At 44.6% G+C, this 22,327-nt stretch overlaps 1 protein-coding gene across 1 annotated transcript in view; it reads right to left on the bottom strand.

The window, feature by feature from the left end:
• The window catches only part of Large1 (LARGE xylosyl- and glucuronyltransferase 1), a 243,338-nt gene that overhangs the window by 9,163 nt on the left and 211,848 nt on the right, over positions 1–22,327 (bottom strand). Inside the window, 2 exon segments of the mRNA XM_032887950.1 lie at positions 594–740; positions 13,218–13,496. Of these exon segments, the coding sequence (XP_032743841.1) occupies positions 594–740; positions 13,218–13,496 (426 nt within the window).

Below are 22,327 nucleotides of genomic sequence, written 5' to 3'. Positions count from 1 at the left end.
TCATTGACAAATTTATCTAGCCTGTCGCTGCTGACATCAACAGATCCTCTGTGATATGAGAACCAGCCTTTTCAGGCTTCCAATGTACGATGAAGAATAAGAACCTACCAGGTCCTCGGCATTGGATTGGTATTGTACTCAGCCTCCTGGACTGTCAACTACCATATTCTTGACTCTCCACTGTTGGACCAATCTGATTACATTGCAAAAGTTACTCTGATAAATAGATTGTAAATATATACTCATTCTATCAGTTTTGTTTCTCTAGAGAACAGTGCAATGTATATACCAAAGACAGAAATCTGAGCCAAGGGATAGCGACAGGACCTAAACGGAGTTTGTTTGCTACAGTAAGCCTCTCTTTCCATCTGGACACAGTGCCTACCATCCCTGTATAAAGCAAAGCAAGTAACATGCCAGAAAAGGGAGAAGAGACAGAGTTCCAAGGACAATGGGCTGAGCATCTTTCTTTGGTTTTTACAGTGAATTAATACAACTGACTGATCTCTTGGCCAACAGCTTTGACGTCTAGGTGATCTGGGAGGGAGGAGGTCCTTCGTGCACCCCAGATGATTGCTGTGAGAGTCACTCACCTGAATGTGAATAGGGTCCCCATGTCCAACATTGACAGCAGCTCTGCTTTTGACTTGGGGAAAGAGAGTCGGTAGCGCAGCGTCTCAAATGCTGGGACGATCATTGCTTTCTTGGTATTGGCAAGGTCAAGCTGGATGACAGACTTCCTAAAAGAGAGGTAGGTAGAGATACAGGTGCCTTTGATGTCAGGTCAAAGGTCTTCCTTGTGAGGATAACTGATTGTCAGCCCACGGAGGCTAAGTAACTGTTTAAATCCCTCACATGGAACAAATAGAGGGACCAACAGGTTACCATGGCTGACCACACAAGTTAGACCATACAGGCTGGGTCCGCTTTCCATAAATTGCAGAGTGTGCTAATATCAGAGCTTATCTCTTTTGGCTATTATCTTAGTATTTCATCAGGCTTTTCAGGGCAGTCTGAAAAGACTTATAGGACTATGGAGCAGGCTATAGAAGACCAGTGATATGAAGCCACTGAGAGGAAAGACGAACCATGATCCTTTAACCTCAGAAATGGCCTAAATCATAGCCCCACAGAGTAGGTAGAAACCCTCTTCACACACAGTCAGCACATAGCCAGGTGAGTCAGGAGTCTGATGGATTAATTGGAGTCCTCCAACTTCACTGACTCCTACTCAGTCTTCTGTTCCTCAGGACCTGTCTCCTGCCTTCTGACCACCTGGGTTGGACTTTCAGCTCAGATACTGCCTCTTATAAAGGGAGAAAGGCTCAAAGACGGCAAGCTAGCATGAAGTCTTTAAGAAATACAGACTGCATTTAAATCCTGGCAATGCAACTTAGAGTCTTGTCCTGGCCAAGTAAGCTAGCTTCTTGCTACCTCAGGTGCCACCTGCCCAGAATAGTGACAATAATGTTTACCTCCCGGTGTTGAGATGGGTGAGGCATTATCATGCCTGGCAGGGGGCAGGCAAGTAGTGTAGGTAGGCAAGTATCATTTACAAGGCTGTCACTACCCCATGGCCTGATGTCATCTCTTTTGGCTATTACCTTAGTATTTCATCAGGCTTTCTAGTCACAACACTGACTTTAGGATCTCGATGCAACCATGGACCTTCTGTGTTTATCGTTACAATAAAGAAAGCCATTTGGAAGGTTTAAGGGAACAGCAGACACTTCTGAGAGAAGCAAGTTTCATAGCCATATGAAGCAGCTTCACTTAATGAATCTCAGAGCAGGTACTTAGGCAGGGACTCAGTGGGGGATAACGTTCAAAGAGAAGCCATGTTCTCTGTTAGTCACTGTGCTCACCTGGGCCAATGGAGAGCAGAAGAGAGGCACAAGCTGAGACGAACATAATCAAGACTTTATATCAATGAATGAGAAGGAAGAGTATGGACCAGGATAGATAAGAATAGTCTTTTGTAACCATTGTTAGTCTTACCATATCTTGGAGGGTGAGTAAGAGGTAGTCAAGAGGTGGTGTGGAAGCTCAGTTAGAACCCCCAAATATTATCTTAGTTGAGTCTTTATAACTATGATTAGTTATAGTAATACATAACTCCACATCACTACTACAGAGGTTTGTAAAGGATGACTGTAGATGGCTACAAACTGTACTCAGCCAGTCTGAGAGCCATGAGTGTGAGTCAGTCTGTCCCAGCCTACATCTTCTTTCCCCTGTTTCTCTGTAGAGTGGTGTCAAATGTACACAATGCCTCTGTGGTCAGATATCCATAGTTAGGCTTTTATATTAAACGTACATTAGATACAGTGTTAGGCCCTTCCCTTCCTCCTAGAAAAGATGTGTACTTACTTATTCTTGGGATAAGATATAAGAGTCTACATCTAAAACATAATCTTGGGTCCCAGGGACTCTGGACATGGGGAAGATGTTAGTGGGAGATTGCTTCTCATTCGGTAGTCACTGTGCATCTGTCCATCACATGCCAGTTAAAGAGAGATACAGCCGCCAGCCACAGACTGCCTGAACTGTGCTTACCTGCTGACATAAATGGCTCAATTTGCTAAAATTCTGAGGATAAAGATCTCTAAATTGGGGTTAAGAGTGAATCTGTGAGTGCTTAAGATATGAATTCTATCAAAATAGAGTAGGAGGTGGGGAGGGCTAAACTGTAAGTGGAACAGGGCATTTATTAATATTCAATATATAAACATTGGGTTCTCCACATAAGCCCCAGTTACTGTTACAATCACAGTTATCCATATGTATGGTGTCCTTCCATAAACGTTGGTGCATCTTTTGTAGTACAAGGTCAGCCTCAGAGTGTCATTCTACCTTCTACCTTGCTTTTGAAGACATTGTCTCTTCTTGGGAATTGGAGCTTGCAAAGTAGGTTATGCCAACAAGCTCCAGGAACCCACTTGTTTGTGCATCACTAGGGCTGGGACTACAGTGTAGTCGCATGCACTACTGCACTGAGCTTTTTCATGTTGATTCTTGAATAAAACATGGGTCCTCAAGCTTTTCCAGAAAGCCCCTTTACTGACTGAGCTCTTGTAGCTACCGTTAAATCTGTTTTTTAAAAAATGTTTTGCTCAAAAATAATTCTCCTTTTTACAGCCCCTTTCATGAATCCCTACCTAGGATATATTGTCTAGGGGTAGGCACTCAACAAAGTAAATATTTCCAGTGGTGATTTGCACAGAAACAGAGGCTGGGAGACCACAACTTGCATTGTTGGGCTCTGCAGGTTTCTGAACTTCTGCTGCAGAGATGACCAGGGCTGCTCACTTTAACTTTGGTATCACTGCTCTTGTTTCCCAATTCTATTTCAATTCCGTAAGAGACATTCGCCCTTTGATTTGCTTTTAACTTTAATTACATTCTTGAGTGGTTCCTGTTACTTATCACCAAACAACGCTAATGGATACATCGTAAGACTCCACAACAAACAGACCCAATCTTTTCTAGGAAAGAAGACTATTATCTCAGGGCTGTGAGAGATCCTTCCTGCCACTTCAGCTGAAGGCCTGCTCTCACATTCAGGCTTGCAGGTCTCACCGTCTTGTCAGTCCTTAAGGTCTCTCTTGTTCTATACTCTTATATCCATCAGTCTGTCTGTCTGTCCATCCATCTATCCATCCATCCATCCATCCATCCATCCATCCATCCATCCATCTATCCATCCATCCCTCCACCCATCCATCTATCCAACCATCCATCAATCCAACTATCCATCCATCCATCCATCCATCCATCCATCCATCCATCCATCCATCCATCCATCCATCCATCCATCCATCCATCTATCCAACCATCCATCCATCCATCCATCCATCCATCCATCCATCCATCCATCCATCCATCCATCTAACCATCCAACCATCCATCCAACCATCCATCCATCCAACCATCAATCCATCCGTATCTTTGCATTACCTTTTCTCATGTACTGGAGAGCATTGAATAGTATACCTTGCTGCTTTTCCACAATATTTGTAAAATACTCATAACTTGTATGCTACAGTTTGGGTTGAGGAATACACAGGGATCTACCTAAATGCTGACGGTACTACTGATAAAATGGAGAACAGTACAAACCAGGCACTGGCTTCAAAGCCTGCCCACCTCTCTTCTCACCTTGTGAAGACATTGTACGGACCATTATACTCACAGAGTCCCCATCTGACAATGGAGGTAGTGAGTCTATCTCCTTTCTCTCAGGTTTTTAGAGACGGATGGAGTGTTTGGCTTGAAATTAGTGAGTTCCCTCTTCTCCCATAACTCAACTTACAATGAGCTTGAAGCAGGAAAGTGGGAGAACACGGTAAGTTCAAAAAGGAGCCCACTGTTAGAGCAATGGCAGATATCTGGCTTGCCTATGGAAATGCAGAGCATTACCTCTCTGTTTCCAGCCAGCCTTCTGCATCCTTCTTATATCAAAACATCTTGGGTATTAAAGTCAATTTACCCATGTTTCCACCCCCTTCACCCCCCGCTCTATGTCTTTGACTTATTTTCCCTTCAGTTCTTCTTCTCAACTCAACAGAATAAGCAAATAGTCCCTAACCCTGGAAGAAGTGGTAAGCAGAGGAAGAAATGTGGGTGAGTAATGAGGCTTCCTGTGCCCACAAAGGAAGTAAAGAGTATACGCTCATGAAGCCTAGTATAAATTCTAGGATTCATGGGAAAGGGTGACTACTAGCTAGATGGATTTCCAGTGATTAGAATTCCCAGATCCGAGCAGCTGGTCTCACATATGTACATTTCTTTCTCTGTCCACCTTTTCTCTTCATCCTCTACTTTGGAATCAGGTGTTTCTGTAACTAGGAAAACAGTTCAGGCTCTAGCATGAGATAAAGGGGGGGAGCACCTCGTACAAACAAGGGACAGCCTGTCATCTCTTCATTGTCTTCACAGAGAAGACAAGGCTAAAGACTCTGGTGCTTAGCTGATATTTTGATTAATTCTTTAACTTAATTGTCCTGTACTTTATGTATGTATGAGATGGGAACAGTAATGACAGTGTTTGGTTTTGAAGGTGTTTGCGACAAAGTGACTTTAAGCATGAGAAGTGCTTTAAAAGTGCCTGTCAGAGACTAAACATCAATACTTATCTATAGGAAGAGACCAATAGTTAAGAGTAACTAGGATTCTATGATGTGCAGTCAATCTAGCACAACCACCATTTAAAGATCATTTATATTTTACTACAGATCAGAAACTATGTAATGTATATTGGAGCATTGTACATAGCATATATATGAATTTGATAATCACTGCTAATGCAGTACCCATTCAGTGATTTTAGTATCTTCTAAAGTCTGAGCTCTAAGGGGTTGGTGTCTCTATATGAAAGAGTGACTGTATTTATATAAACCATGACAGAAAAAGATGTTCATTAGTGAGGCACCACCACCACCACCACCACCACCACCACCACCACCACCACCACCACCACCACCATCAATCAACAACAAGAACAACAAAATAAGATGTTGCTAAGAAGCCAGATAAGAGCTAGGGATGTCCACTGGGCTTGGGAACGTGTAAGTGACCTTCTCCTTAACAACTAGCTCTTGGAATAAATAGGAAGCAGCCTCCCACACAAGACTGGGTGAGTATGAGGACAACAGTTATTTAGAGTGGCATCTCCTAAGAACTCTGCAGACCCAAAACAAGGATGGGTTTAGATTACATTTAGGAAGAGAATCCATACCACCTAGCCTTCCCCTCCTGATTCATTCTGATTGAATCCTGGACGACAGATGTGAGTGAGGCAGGGATACATGAAGAGGCCAGTCCAACAGTCCAACAGTAGGTACTTGATACTAACTTATTTTTATGAAGTGATTGGTGGCAAAAATTTATATGGTATACTGTTTTTTTTTTTTTTTAATCAACTTGAAATGAACCTAGACATATCTGGGGAAAAGAGATCTGAATTGGGACTTGCATCTAGCAGTTTGGCTTTTGGGCATGTCTATGGGAGAATTTTCTTGACTGATGATTGATACGGCTTCTACCTTACTGTGGGTGGTCCCTATCAAGTTAGGCGGCCCTGTGGAGTTTAAGAAAGGTAGTTAGATGTACGCCTGGGAGCAAGTCAGTAAGCAGCATTCCTCCATACCTCTGCTTCAGTTCTTGCCTTTGGAGTTCATCTTGAACTCCTGCCCTGACTTCCCTTCAAAAACTCTAAGCTCTAAGCTGAGTTGTGCCTGCTCAGTTGTTTTTGATCATGGTGTTTATCACAGTAACTGTATGAGACTAGAACAGACAGTTTACAGGAAATAAACAGCAGCTAACCCTTTTCCTAATGGCTAGGAGATAGGAGAGAAGATCCATGGTTTGCAAATTGACCCTTCTAGGAGTCACACTGTTCACAACTTTCCTGAAGAAAAGATTCAAGCTACTCGCCAGTTTCCAGCAAAGGATTAACTACCTCATTCCAGCCTCTATTCTGAAGCCTTCAAGTCACTTAAAACACCCGAGAGAGAAGAGATTCTTCCTTACAAAGCCATGGCTGTAGGCATCTATCACAAACCCAGCTTAGTGTTTTCTTTGTAAGAAGAAAATCAGGAAATAACATACCTTGGAGGTCCAGAAAAGTCAGAACCATTATTGCATTTCAACCAGAAAAGACAGATTCTGAGACATCCATCTGTCTGTGACCATCTGGGCAGGGAGTGACTTTAAACTGCTGTGAAGCCCAGGCCAGTGTTATCAGAACACGGTGGGGCTGGTGTGCAGGATGCAAACAAGATCAATAATAGTGGGTTACAGAATATGCTAGGAAGCCCATGTCTAGCACATAGGGGCAGCTACTCTTTGATTCCAGCTATGGTTACTTATGCTTCTGTTTCAAGATGAGACAACTAAGAAGGTTTTTAACAAAGGGTTAAAGTTTGACGGGAGGCTGAACTGTGAGACAGGAATCATGCACAATGTTTTGAATCGGATGACGTCTACTGTATTTGGACTCCAGCACTTCTGTAATTACATAATCACAGGCAACTTTCTTAATTCTCTGAGCTTTTCTACTTTATCTTTATAATAACCAATGCTTTATGTACTTGGTTATTAAGAGAACTAAGGTAACATATTCTCCAGCTAATAAATATGAGTGAAGCCAGATACATAGACATTGAGTCCCAAGCTTGAATGAGCAAATGTAAGTATAGTGTTGGCAGGGGAGACAGGGAGGCAGAGATAAAGACAGATATCTGTGTATGCAGTCATGGAGGAAATCACAGAGAAGACAGCCGGAAGACCCACCTATAATGAGGTCAGACTGTCAAGGCCACAAGTCGGACAGTCAAGGTCATTTACCAGAAGTAGGAGTTCCAAAGCCCCAGCAAGATGGGTAGATTCTTAATTGATGTCATACCCAAAGAAGGGCCTGTCAGTGAAGAGTAGGTGAAAGAGAGCGGCTCAGAATGAACCCAAGAGCAAACAGTAATTGATGATGATGATGATGATGATGATGATGGTGATGATGATGATAAGCTACAGCACATTGACCATGAGCATGGCTCTGACCTGTGGCCTCTGTTCTTCATCATTTTTTAATATCCTCAGCATCGCCAATAAATGATTGCCTTTTCTTCAGTGTTAACAACAATGGCTAGATATCATGGGAAGCCTACCACACACGTGCACTGAGTTAAATGTGGGCTGTGGGTTACAGCAGGAAGTGAAGTTCTGCTGTCAGTGCCTTGAATCCAGACTTAACCTAGGTAATCACAAGACTCTTGAGCAAGCTCTGGAGCCCCAGGGTTGGATAGAATCTGCACTTAATGTGTACTCTGTAGGGTTTAGTGTTAATTTTTTTTTTCGGGTAAAAGTTAAGATAGTTCTGAAGAATAGACCTCTCTCTACATGCAAGCCAGGCTGATGATTATGGTCACAGTGATGAATTTGGAGACGAGCCCATCAGGTATCTGGATCAATCAGCAGGCTAAAAAGAGAGCACTTCTGGGAAAGTTCATAGGTACCCAGGTAGCAGTGCTGAGCCCTGAGGTACTCGGGCTGAGCCCTCTCATCAGGAAAATGAACGGAGGTGCTGTTCTGCATAAACACACGCAGGGAGAGCCTAACAATCCTTGGCACACAGCAGGTACTCAATAAATGTTAAATGTTATAGATATCGCAAAATTAAAAGGATGTACGGACCCAAGGAAATGCCACCTGGGTAATGTCTCTTGGCAGGCACCCAGTCTGACTCACTTGGCACCACTTCTGTACCTGCTCCACTAAACACCAAAGACAATAGGAAGAGAAGTAGTTACTTGTCCCCTTGGACAGAGTGGAATTATACTGATTACTCATGTATACATGCTACAAGATAAAGAGTGTCTGCGAGGGAAGCATGCTTGCTTCCTGGAAGCAAACAGGGAAGGAAATGGAAACACCCATGGCTTGTAGGTAAGGATCAGTGGTGGGAACTTTACAGGTGATCAATGACAGAAGCCCGCCCAGTCTCACGGCGTGAGCAGCCCTGGCTATGAAACAGTTTGACATCTCACCTTCCAACACCTCTGCCCTTTACCCCATCAGCCTCAGCAGCTGCTTCTGAGTCCGAAGTGTCCTGATGTCTCTTGCCTTTAGACCCATTGCCCTTTCAATCTGATCTCAGCGACCAGATCTTTCGGAGCCCTCCCATGCCCAACCACTCCTGCCTGCTGTCCTCTCAGTTCCTGTGGATCCTCCTTTTGCATTCGTAAAGACAGAGTTAACCATAGCAGCAAAGGGGGCAGCACAGACACAGAGAGTAAAGACCTCAAGCACGCAGGCAAGCTGCTAACTCTATTCTTTGTCAAAAGCCTGCCATAGCAGATATGTACTGCACGCTCATGGGAAGAACGTCCTGTCACCTCTGGTCTTCCCAAGACCAGATGAGGCGTCACAGACAAAGGACATGAAGGCAGTTAGATGCCAAGTCCAAGTAAATGTTCCCTAAGGAGGTGTGGTGGTTCGAATGAGAAGTACGATCTCCAGTCTCCGGCATTGGCCCCCAGCTGGTGGTGCTGTTTGGGGAGATGTATGTGGTGTAGGCTTGCAGGGAGAAATATGTGACGAAGAACACATTTTGAGATTAAAAGCCCTACCTACTTGCAGTTTGCTCTCTCTGCATTGTGCATGGAGAGGATGTAAACTCTTAGACTCCTGCTCCAGTAACCATGCCTGCTATTTGTTTTCATGCCTCTTCGCCATGATGGTAACTTATCCCTCTGGAACCATTAGCCAAAATAACCCCTCTCTTCCTTAAGCTGCCTGTGTCATGGCAACAGAAAAGTCCCTGATGGAGGACAATCCTGAGTTACTCATCACATGCTGAGAGCATGGTATGTGGGAAATCCATTTACTACACCTAATCTAGCTGGCACCATAGCTTAATCTCACAGCACAGTGTGGGGGTGTCATATCAGTGTTTTCCCGTGACAACGTATCTGTCTGGGAGATTCTGTCACTGTTCATGCTAGCGTCAAAAGAGAGGACTATATGCTTCCTGCTAGCTGGGAAAAAAACAGTATTAAGTATGGTTTCTGTGGACTCATGATTATGTCATTGAAATAATCAGAAGTTGAACCACCATAGATCAGAGACCATTTGTCTGTTTTGTATGTCCATGACAGAAAAGAATGAGATAGTTCCATGCGGTTACCCAACTGTCCTGAAGGTGGCAGAGAGTTTGCAAGGGGAGGTGCCGAGTCGACGGCTGGCAAACCAGCCCAACACTGAGAGTTGTGAGCAGACCACGGGACACAGAATTAACGCCTGCAGAGCTCCTACTCTATAACCCAGCGGTAGGCTGTTAGTGCCCCTTCTTTAACTGAGAAGAAAGCAGGGCTGGGAAATGGATCAAGCTGCCCCGAGTCATGTACATGTTCAAGTGCGGGTCTGTGCGATTTCTCCACGACCCCTGACCTTACGTAACAGTTGTGCAATCAAGGGTGAAAGCGGTGACTCTACCAACTGCTTTACCAGACACGGGTAAGGGCTAAAAGAGACTTTGGTGACACTCTGCAGCTTTGCCTACGCATAGACCTGACTTCATTATTTCTATTGGAGCTGCTCATTTTTGGTATTTTAGGTAGTTGCTAAGCAACTGCTTGGTGAGTTCCAATGCTCACTTTTTTTTTTTTTTAGGGAAGACTTCAAGAAGCATGACATAAGCAAAAATTTGGGGTATGAAGGTGACCTGGGTCTTGTTGTGCAATGAGCAAGCTGATGAATGGCCAATTTCTCCTCTCTCTGAAATGATTCCTTCACTTCTTTGGGACCTAAGTTCGGTCATCTGTAGAAATGTTCATCTACTAAAGGAAAGAGAAGAGCATTTAGGGGGCCAAGCAGTCGGCGGGGCCAGTCCCAGTGTGTGGGAAGGGTTCCTCTGAGGTATCCCCGTCACCATTTACTATTGAAGGTTAATGAGTGTGGGTAAAACACTTTGGTAGATGTAAGTGTGAAAAGGTGACTTTCTGCCAGGCTATGCTGCCATTCTTCAGAGCACCCTTGAGCCCATCCTAAACCAGTAACAAGGCATTGAAATCAAGGGTAGCCATGAGTGACTCACACATCAGAAGCAAACAGTTGTCACGCACTGAGAAAACTTTTAAGGAAGACAAGTCAGTATAACTGTCTACCTTGAAAAAAATGATAGTGCGGGTTTGATTTATTTATTTATTTATTTATTTATTTATTTATTTATTTAGCCTTCTGACTGAATTCTTACTGGTTGTCAAAATTCTAGTGTCTAGAAACAATCCTAGGTCAGAGGTTGCAAAATCGTGAGCAGGTGAGAGGGGGCTAATGTAACCTGGGGGTGCAGTTTAACTCCGTAACACTTAAATCTCATTTTTCAATTATTTGCTCATTTCAAAAAAGATTTTTATTTTATGTATGTGTATGATTATTCTGAACACATGTGTACATGTGCATCACACATGTGCTTGGTGTTCAGAGAGTGCCAGGCCTCTGGAGAAATGCATAGCTGTGATCGTCCATGTGTTAGTGGGAACTGTACCTGGGTCTTCTAGAAGAAGAAGGGGTTCTCTTAACTGCTGAGCCATCTCTCCAGCTCCCAAATGTTTAATAATACTAAAATAATAAAACTCAGATCCTCTGCAAATATATAAAGAATTAGGAACTGCGGTCCTGTCACAACTGCGACATGATTCCATGTCTGGAGAGATGGTTCTTCCTTAGATGGACCTCTGAACCCTCTTAAATCGTACCTTTCAGACAGGGTGTGCAAAGACAGTTTGAGGGGAAACATGCAATATTTCAAAGCCCCTGATGAGATTCTTATGGTGACCTTGGAACTAAGCAAAGTAACTTGTGGTATTACCATGTGCTACGTGTCACTGAGTATGGTCTCCATCAGCCATTTTAAGTCATCGTTCAGTAACACACAGGGAGGAAACATGAACATGAATTCCTGTGTGCCATGTTGTAAAACATGCTGCCCATAAGGTAAAGTCAGGGAATAGACCACTGAGGCAAGGGTCAGGCCTGTTCATTTTTTTTTTTTTTTTTTTTTTTTGCAGTGAAGATCCCTTGGGTGCTTCTGAGGAAAATCACAGAAGCTGAAGGGTCAGCAGAGTATAGTCCTCCAGCTCCTCTCTTCTCAGTCTAAGTTGAGGCTGCTCCTGACTACTTACCTATTCTTACCTATGTTACCTACTATGTAGCCTGACAATCTCACTGATTGCCTAACTTCCCACGCTGTGAGGGATGAGGCAGAGCTGAGGATTCAGTCTGACCACATTGGGGGGCCCTAGTTCTACATACTGGGATATTGTCACCCAGTTGGAGCTCGAGCAAAATTGGAGAATGGAGTCTGGCAGTCAGGAATTCATTCGCAGGATGTTGGGTCACAGCTCCACCTACTTCTGTGGGTGGAAGGTTATATTGCTTGGGGCCGCTCACCCTTCGGCCCTCTGACAGCTGATGGGGATCTTCCAGGCTAAGTAGGAAAGAACTGATGGCATACTATGTCACACTAATGAGATTGAATACATAGTTTAGGATACCGTCTCTTGACAGAGAGTGTGAGAGATCGAGAGGGAGGGGGTAGGGAGGTAGGTAGGTATCTTGGGAGTTCACGTACAGCCTGTTTTTGGATAGTCAGAAACTCCAGAGCAGTTAGGCAAGATAGGGGCCTGCCAGACACTCCTCAACTGCTATGGCTCATCTCTCTGGACTCAAGCCTGCTATTTTGTCTCTCCAAGCCTTACTGGCCCATGGTATCATATAGGGCAGCCTCACAGACTGGTATGTGCATCCTAAAAGGACAAGATGTATAAACCATCTTTAGGGACATGTGGATCCTGGAAGGCACTATATTAGACACAGAAGAAATCTATGCTGACAATTGACAATAGGAAAAGGACCCTTTAATGATGTTGTTAGATCACGTGACTTTACATTTCTCCCACGTACAATTCTGAGTTGTATGAATTCTGCAATACCTTTCAGTTCATACTGTTTATACTAATTGAGCCGCCCAGCCTCACTGAAAGGAGAGAACTGCTTTCTACTCTGCCATGTGAGGAAGGGTGGAAAGGGACACTGGATCTTCGTATGGTTCTGTGGTTGGGGGTCCGGTGTTGTGACTCCTGTGACTCCCAGCTTCTCCCATACTAGGTGTGTAAGACAGGGCCAGCATCTTCCAGTCTTGTTCTGCACTTTCTCGTTTGTAAAATGAAGACGACACTATGACCCATGGCAGGGGATGTACAAGGAGGAAACAAAACGAAATCTTACCTGCCAATCATTTTCTGGCATGTGCTCAAGTGCTTCAATACATGTTAGGCATCGCTACTACTGAGATTCGTTTTAAGGAACAGGCAATGGTCTTTTGAGAATGATTATAGGAAGCCTGTCTACTGCAAAGTCGGAAAAGAGGCAGAAGTTTTAAGCAAGAGGGTGTTTCAACAGAAAAATAATATGCAACTATGGAAAATTGGGTCTCGTCTGCGCATGGGATAATAGGCCTTAGTGTGCACATTCCAAACTTGTAGGCAGCGGCCATCACTGGGCAGGTCCCTGCCTGCTTTTCGGTTGTGGTTGTCCTACCTATAAAGGTAAGCAGCAGACTAGACAACGGCTCTGATGGCCTTGAGATCCAGCTTTTTGTGAACCTGTGTGGCTATCAGCCTGACGAGTGGAAAGACCAGCAAGGCCCCCGGTCTCCTTACCTGAGGTACTCATAGAGTCCATACATAGGCAGGAAGTCAATGTCGGATAGGAACATGTAGGGTGTGCTGATGTGCTTCATCGCCACGTTGCGCAGGAAGTTAACGGGATAGAACTGACCCTCCTTGTACACGATGTGATAGCCCACGTTCTGCCGGCTCATGAGCACCTCGGATCCCTGGGCGTAGCGGAGGAACTGCTGGGCTTCTGCATCCGACAGGTAGAGAGCCAGACTGATGGGTCCCTCCCAGTGTTTACAGATGGCCTCCAACATCTGTAGTCTGGAAGAGAGAGTAAAGAAAGCAGCATCAGTAGGCCATCTCCCAGCCTCTGTCTCCAACGTCTCTTGGTTCATTGGCTATGAAACCAAATCTCTTAAACTCAATATGACTCAGTTCCTTGTCAGTAAAGCAGGCCAAAGAACAACTACCTTGTTGGTGCTAGTCTTTTCCTGCTTGCAACTGACTGCATGATATCAACAGTAGCACGAAATCTAAGTTCCACACTCATCCTCAAAGGTGCTATGGATAGGCTGGGTGTTCCCCCAAAGGTTCACATGAGGGAAGCCAGCTCTTCAGTGTGGTGTGGCTGAGACCTTTAAGACATGGGACTGAGGGGAAAGCAGTTCGGCCATTTGGGTTGCTACCCTTACTTAGAAGGAGTGAATGTATTTCTCCTGGGATCTCAGTTGATTCCCATCAGTGTGGACTACTAAAAAAAAAAAAAAATAAAGCAATACTCTTAGCTTCCTATCTCACCAGAGGTCTTGCCTGATTCTGTAAGTCCAGTGACTTTCATTGAAGAGACAGGTGAAGACGGACAGAAGGGAGCACACCTTTGATGCCCGGAGCCAGAAGTCAGAAGCAGGTAGATCTTTGGGAGTTCAAAGCTTGGTCTACATATTGAACACCAGAACAAAACACAGAGAGATACTCTGTCTCAAAAAAAAAAAAATCCCAGCTTCCCTAAAGAAGAAGGAAGAAAAAGAGCAGGTGGAGAAGGAGGAGCAGGAGCAGGAGCAAGGGCAGGAGGAGGAAGAGGAGGAGAAGGAGAAGAGGAAGAGGAAGAGGAAGAAGTAGAGGAGGAGGAAGAAAAGAAGAAACAGAAGAAGAGGAGGAGGAGGAAGGGTTTTCTTGATTCCTTTTCTGTATGCAGCTGGGCTTCATTGACAGGTTTTGACAGTCAAGGGACCCTTTGTTTCCTATCATTTGCAAGCATTTCTGTTCCTGTCAGCAAACATTCAGCTCACCAGAGCCTGAATCAGTTGCTACAGTTGAGAGTTACAGCTTGTAGCACTGTGAAGTAAATACATTTCTTTTCTTTGTAAGTACTAAGGTTGAGACATTTTTGCCACAGCAACACAGATTCAATATTGTAACAGAGGTGGGCTGAGTATCTACGGGACTGTAGTATAAGGGCTGAACTTTTCCAGCCCAAACTCCTGTTTTCTCTCAGCAAAGCCTTAAAAAAGTTCACAAGTCTCCTCAAGCACTGACCACCTCCAGAAGCTTGGTCCCAAGGAACATTCGAACAAGCACGAAATGAGAAGTAACTACAACTATTGTCAAGGTCTGGTATGCCAGCCACCTTCCAGAATTCTCGTGGCACTCCTGTGCAACTTCCTGTTGAAGAAACTGCAACTCTGGCTTTGATCTGTGAGCTTATTGGCCCAATCTATGTACAGACAGGCGCCTTAATGGGGTCTTGAAGTTGGTGAGAAAAGGACAAAAATTAGTGTTTTGCAAAAGAAACAGGAAAAAATAAACCATAAGAACAATAAAAAGTCAATTGTATATTCGGCACCTTGGGTGGTACCATCTTCGGTTTTGAGCATTTCCTGCTCTAGGACATCCCGAGCAGCTTTGAAAGGCTGAGCTGGGCTTGGTGGCTAAGCCTGCCCTCTGTTCAGGGCAAGAGAACTGCTGTACCCATAGTCTGGGCTATGAGTTCCAAGACAGCATGGGCTTGCCCAATAAAACAAAAACAACAGCAGCAGCAGCAGCAGCAACAAAAACAACAACAAAACAAATTAAAACAGGCAAAAACAGAAACAAAAGCACAAAACATGTTTACAGGCCTACTGCAAAGAGCTGAGGAGATGGTGTGCAGGGGGAGCAAAGTCCAGCTAAAGAACAAAAAGGCTTCTCCAGCCGGAATGAGGCAGCAAGAAGGTTTGGCAGTCAATCATGAAGCCTCTATTCCAAAGACATCTGAAGTGCCTGGTGTATAAAGCCCGTGCTAAAGGCAGAGCAAAAACCCATTTCAGTGCTCCCTTCCCTTTACTCAGCAAGAGGTACCCACATAAACAACAGTCGCCTGGCAGAGTCCCTGCTTTATTGGGGCAATTACCGAGAAATCAATGCCATGCATTTCCACGTTTCTAAACAAAAAGGAAGCAGGCGCACCTGCTTCTGTTCAATGGCCTTTCCCTTGAACTTCCGGAGCTTTCTTACAACGATTCTGTCAGTTGGTACCGCTAGGATCTGATGTTTCTTTCACTGGGGAGGATTGAGAGGCTCGTGAGAGTAAAATACCCTTGTGCTTTCTGTCCTCTGTTAACCATGGGCAACGAGACACTATTTAAAGGCTTCTGGATGTACAGCTCCCCTGAACTTGTGGGTCCATTTCAAAGCAGGCTCTCCTGCTTTTGCCTGGGATCTCCCTTTGTGCTTCTGTGGGTTGGAGGGACTCTGAGCCGCAATGCCATGGAGAGCCATTGCTACGAGTCCTTTGGAACATGGAAACGAAGAGCGGGAGTGACTGACTCTGCTGAGGCATGAGCAGCAGGGGGAGTATTTAACTGGAGAGAGGATGGCTTACTCTGAGGTCCACTAAGGATCTGGAATGAAAACACAGTCAACGTACTTAAGGTTCTCAGGAGCAAGGTGTTTATAGAAGACGGTGCCAAATGTTTTCAGGAACGGCAGTGAGGGACTAATAGAAGGGGTTACACTGCTTGCTTCTGGTGGATTTTATCAGCCACAAACCCTCTAAACTTTTCTTCTACAGAGCTCACCATTCAGCAAGGATGGACGAATCAATAAACTGAGGTCCCAGCAAGGACAATGGTGGCATATAGTGTGATACTCTAATGAACCTCTTACTACCTGCTGCTAGATGACTGTCAACCATGACTTCTGCTATCAGATTTGATGCTCAAAGTGACTACAAAGGGAAGTGATTTCTTAAAGAAAGCAGCCTTAAATTGGGAGGGTGGCTTTACATTCGAGTCTGTTTGACCCCAAAGCCTAGAATCCATGTAATTAGTCAATGAAATAGAATAGAATGGAATAGAATAGAACAAACACCCCCAAACCTTTCCCTCTCCTTGCCTCTCTCCCCACGTAAGAATGCTGTGTTCATTTCCTTTCTGGCTGATGTGAATGAACAGCTGACAAGAAGAAACTTAAGGGACTCAGGGTTTATTCTCCTCCCACCCCCTTCAGAATGATACAGTCCATCATGGTGGGAAAGTCATGGTGGCAGGAGTCCATCATGGTGGGGAAGTCACAGTGGCAGGGTATGAAGCAGTCGTTACATAATGTCTGCAGGCAGGAAGCAGGGAGGGAGGGGTGAAGAAATGGAGGTGGACCGGACAACTTCAACTACTGATTCTAACGACCCGTTTCCTCCAACAAGGCTCTACTTTATAAAGCTTCCACGAACTTCCAAAACAGCACCACAGCTAGGACCCAGTGTTTAACCGTAAGAAATGGGAGACGTTTTACATCCAAACCACAACAAACCCGTGCTTTACATGCTGCCAAGTAGTCTCCATTCCTTTCCCTTCTTTAGCCCCTCTTTGGTTCTGTCACAAAGGCCCACCATTCTCTCAGGGCTGTTGTTCTCCACACATGGTCCTTAAGAAACACCCATCCCTATACAGTTCCAAACGATATTAATCTCCGTGCATCTTTTTGGTCTGTGATGGGGTAGCCAGAACAGCCAGGTTCTGGGCCAATGCCAGACATTTGAAGAGGCAAATGGCAATTAAAAAATTACTGTAAGTTTGGGGAAAGTATTAAAGTTATATCTATGTGTGTGTGTGTCCCAAATGGGATTGTATCATTTTTATGGTGAAAGAGCTGAGTTTTAAAGAGTAAGTATTTGCCAAACAAAGGATGAGCCAACTCAGAAGACAGAACCTACTACTGCCTTCTCCTGGAGAAAGCGAGCACAGGGCCCAGGGTTAGAATCTTGTCATATTATTGGATTTGATCTCTCGAGGTGTGCAGAATAGGTGGGCAACTGGTGATGGTATTCTGATGTCAGTGTGCATATACGTTCACTGGGAATGAGGATATCTTCCGTTAATTACAGAAGCTAGCTAACTCTCCCTATCAACACTTCCTGTTTGACACTCGCTCACGTGTCAGGTCTGGTCATACGACCTGGGATATAGTTCATGAAACATTAACAGAAATTGAAGTTAGCAGCATTAAAAATTACTCAGGCACCTGGATTTGATCCCCAACACTCTTGGGACCCCACAACACCCCCTACCTTGAGACTAAGTCTATATTACCTAGTCTGATAATGAGCCACATACCCGAGTAGTCCCACCTACCCTTAGAAGACCGTCTTAGCGGACAACAGACATCTGAACGGACCTATAGGCACCCAGTCCAAAGCTTTGGGAGAGCTTATTAAGCAGCAAAACAAAATGTGATTGGGTTTGCTGCGATAACCGTAGAGAGTTTGTGGAGTTCGCGGTAGAAACTTGAACACACAGCAGGTTCTCAGTTCCTGAAAACTATAACTTCCTTATTTTCAGATAAACCAAAGCTACATCATGAGACTGGAGGGAAGGACGGACACACATGCACACACACACACACACACACACACACACACACACACACACACACACACACGCGCGCGCGCGCACACACACTTTTTTGGAAGCCCCAGGGAATAGGTTTCCCAAGAGAGCAACAGCTTTGGGTTAAAAATCAGCTTAGCATAGCCAAACGAGACATCAGACAAGTATGAACGCTGTGGGAAATAAGTAACAAAGGAGGAAAAATATCATGGAGTTGACTAGATGCCTCTTAGGGGCCTCACTCTTAGGCAGCTGGCATACTATTCTATATAAGGAGAAGTCATTAGGGAGTTTAATGACGTGATCTGTGTCTCAAAGATCACTGAGCTTGTCACAGGGAGAAGGAAAGACCTTTCACCCCCAGACTGGGCTTGGTGCTTTTAAACACAAATATCCTGAGGCCCACTTGGGCACTTTATCAGAGCACATTCCTGTCTCCACAGTGTTTCTGGAGGGTCTGGGTTAGGGCGGAGGCTGTCTATTTCTAGTTCTTTCTCTTCCACGTTTAGAAAGTCATCAGGAGCCCCACCCGTCCCATGATGGTTACAATCATAGTCACTTCTCCAACATTCTTGTCAAAGAGAAACTTAAACAAACTAACATACAAACAGAACAAAGATCAAGTATCTGTCACTAACCAGATAATGTTATTGTACTGGTTTGTATTTTGCCGATTTGATACAGACAGAGTCGACTGGGAAGAAGGAATGGTCAGTGGGGGAACTGCCTCCATCAGAAAGGTCTTAGGCAACTTGAGGGGCTCGTGCTTGCTTAGTGATTGATATGGAGGGCTTAGTTCACTGTGGGAGGTGCCACTCCAGGGCAGAAAGGGAGCTGGGCGAGCCATGTGCAGCGGGTCCGTAAACAGTGTTCCTCCACGGTCTCTGCTTCAGGTTCTGCCCGGAATTTCTTCAGTGATTGATTGTGGTAGGGAAACAGAAGTCATACCACCTCCTCCGCTCTTATCTCTGCCAGTGGCACAGCAATAGGAAGTGAACTACCGGGGAACACCCTCATGGAAGAAGGGATACAGGGTTTATGGATGGGAAACTGGGAAAGGGAATAACATTTGAAGTGTAAAAAAAAAAAAATCCAAGAAAAAAAGAAAAAAGCAATCTTTTTTAAAATGTAAAAATAAAATGAAATAAAATAAAAACGCTATATATTGAAAATCTAAAAAAAAAAAAAAAAAAAAAAGGTAAAGTACCATTTTGCTCAGCCCTCTCTGCCCATTCCTATCCTCTGCCAGGAGATCCTAAAGGGCAGAAAAAGCTGCTGGTTCCCCACTGGTGGCTGGCGACACTGTAATTCTGGAGAGTTGCCAAGTCTCTTGGTTAGTTCCACTAAATTCACTACGTCATTCACATAGGACCTACCTCTGACTCAAAAGTTTATAAGCATACTAAAGTATTTCTTAGATGAAAATTCAACCCAGGGGACGCCATTCAGTATGCTGTGTCCTAACTAGGTGTAGAGAGAGGGTGGGGTGGAAGTGGCTGGGATCATTTCTGCATTGGCTTTGCATTATAATTTGCATTGCTTTTCGGTACATGCGTCTCTCGTGGAATTTGACAATCTCTTACATCTTCTGGTGTCACTTGGATGAGGCCATGTACCTTGTGGCCAACATGATGGACAGAGGGAGCAGGTGGGCTGTTCTAGGGAGACAAAGCGCAATCTGAGGATCCCTCGTCCAGGTGGGGCTCTGGCCTGGCTGGAGCCAATAGGCAAGTGGTGAGGTGTGAATGCAAGTAGCAGCCTAGCTTGTTAGGTAGAGCCTAGGTCCAGGGACACTTCAGGAAAGGAAAATCTTCCCTGGAGTGTTACAGCTCAGTAAGACGGACACCCTCTGACAATTCTTGGTGTAAATAACTCATACACTTTACTCATTTGTGGATAGAGACCTTATAAACATTTGGAGGTTAGGGTGGGATGCAGGGGTGGGTGCTTCCCATATACTCAGTCCGGGATGTTAGGGTTGTTTTATTTGCATGGGAAAAGACTTCAGGTGTTGTCCCTTGTGTGACTTCAGGTGCTGTCATGGTCCTTCTAGTGGGGTGTTGTGGTCATGTGTTCCAGGACAAGTAGAGACTTGTTGGAAGCTAGTTCCACTCCTACCTTCCTCAATTATGAGATTTACCAGGGTTTTGAACCTGCTTCGACTGCACCAGTTTTCCTGTCTGGTGGCACAGGATGCATTTGCCCCACACCGTAGGGTGTTGTCTGGGTAGCAGTACTTGCCATCATGGATTAGAGGCTACCCTGTATCTTCTACGCTTGGGATGTGTGCAGTTTGGACGGAATGGTTCTGTGGTTAAGTGTTTGCTCCTAATGCAAGTGGGGCTGGGGTTTCCTGTAAGGGGTGGTAGGGAAGATGCTGTCTGGTTACTGTGGATCGGGCCAACGTGAAACTTTCTGGCAGTGCGTGCAGCTGCTTCACTTGGCCAATATTATTGCGGGCAACAGGTGTGTACAAAAACATGCATCTGCACTGTAAACCCAAAACGTTCTCCTGCCGTCAGTCTGCAAGTCTTAGGTAGTGTAGACGTAGACACACAGAGGAAAGGGTAACTACTATTTGCCTATATCATTATGGTTTCAGCACTTTACATCCTCTTATGGTATAAGATCCAGACAAGAATCAATGAGGCTGACTTGACAGGACAGTATCATCACTACTTCCCACGGTGAGGCTGAAAAGAGCCAAATACTTGATTCAGATCCACATATCTAGGCCACGGTGCAGCTGGGCCAGGTACAGGTTTTGTTTTTCCCTTGTTATTATCTCTAAATGCCAACCACCCTGTCCCAGTTAGCTTCAGCTGTCAGCGTGTCACAATGGAGAGTCATCTGAGGGACTCTCAGTTGAGGAATTGCCTAGATCAAACAGGTATGATATGGTCGTGTCTCTGAGGTATTATACTTGGTAGGTGATTGATGTGTGATGACCAGCAGACTATGGGTGGCACTATCCCTAGGGCAGGAGCTCCTGGGCTATGTACTAAAGCTGAGCGTAAGCCTGTCAGGAAGAAGTATTTATCCCTGGTTTCTGCTTTTAAGTTCTTCTCTCAACTTTCCTCAGTGATGAACTGTGTGTCCTGCAAAAAAAAAAAGCCAAATAAATCTTTCCCTCCACAAATGGCTTTTGATCAGAGTGTTTTATCGCAGCAACAGAAAAGAAAACACACAAGTTTCCGGCAAGGTATTCAGACCTAGCCAATGGTTTCTGGATGGCAAATATGTTACAAGGTCTTCTGCAGGTTCTCTCATTCAATCCTAACCATTATGTTAACCCCATTTAATAGGAGAAAACAGAAATTTACGATATTGAATGAAACGCCAAAAATCACGAGCTGGAGAAAGAAGGAGCAGATGAGATTTGAGGTCAATCTCTGTCCTTAGGCCTAGTGCCTTCTACACAACACAGCACACACATGAAAATTCTGGTCACTCATGTTGGTACCAGTTCATGAGATTTTTGTATGTATATCAGTACAAAGTATCGGGCCTGCATACTCTCGTGATTATTATAACCTTAGGGATAATTACAGTAATAATGTAATTATTCCTAGGTAACAAGAAAACTGGGGCTTAGGGAGGCAAGATTACTTGTCTAAAAAGGTCAAATTCAAGAAGTTCAGTGCCACTGATTACAGAGTGTGTACATAGCTATACTAGTCATGTATGTGTGTATGTGTGTGGATGTAAGTCAGAGGTCAATTTAAGTGTCTTCCTCAAGACTTCTCTCCACCCTATTTTTAAGAAAGGCACCCACTTCCACTAGTTACACCCAATAAGGGTCATTCCCAGACAGCCATGGTGTGCAAACTTCCAGTCATTCTGGGCTTTCTAGATGGTGCTCTGTGAGTCTCTGTATGTCTGGGTTCTTGCTTCTTCAAGTTTTACGCCTTCTTCATCCACTCATGACTAACAACAGTGGTCTTTATGGAACACTGATTGCGCTCCTGGTACTGCTCTTTATACACTGACTCATTTCATTCCTAGAGCAATCCCAAGGCATTGTTACCCACAGGACACGCAGGCATGTCAGGTAGCTCAAGAGACAATCAAATGTCCTGCTGAAATGAGGCCGCATGGGCCAAAGGACACTGTGTAAGAGCAGCCACTGTGGGGGCCTGTGTAACTTAAACAGGAAGCTGCGTAACATGCTCTGTGTAGCAGAGAGCTGATTAACTCTGGAGAACTGACCTTGGAGCTTCAAATCCATTCACTTCCTGTAGCCATCGAGGCTTGCAGAATTGTAAACAAGAGCTGGAGAGATGGATGGCT

Source organism: Rattus rattus, chromosome 17, assembly GCF_011064425.1.
Source record: "Rattus rattus isolate New Zealand chromosome 17, Rrattus_CSIRO_v1, whole genome shotgun sequence".
NCBI classification, from domain to species: Eukaryota; Metazoa; Chordata; class Mammalia; order Rodentia; family Muridae; genus Rattus; species Rattus rattus.
Note: the sequence above shows the minus strand (reverse complement) of the source record. Positions and strands in the feature narration are given on the sequence as shown.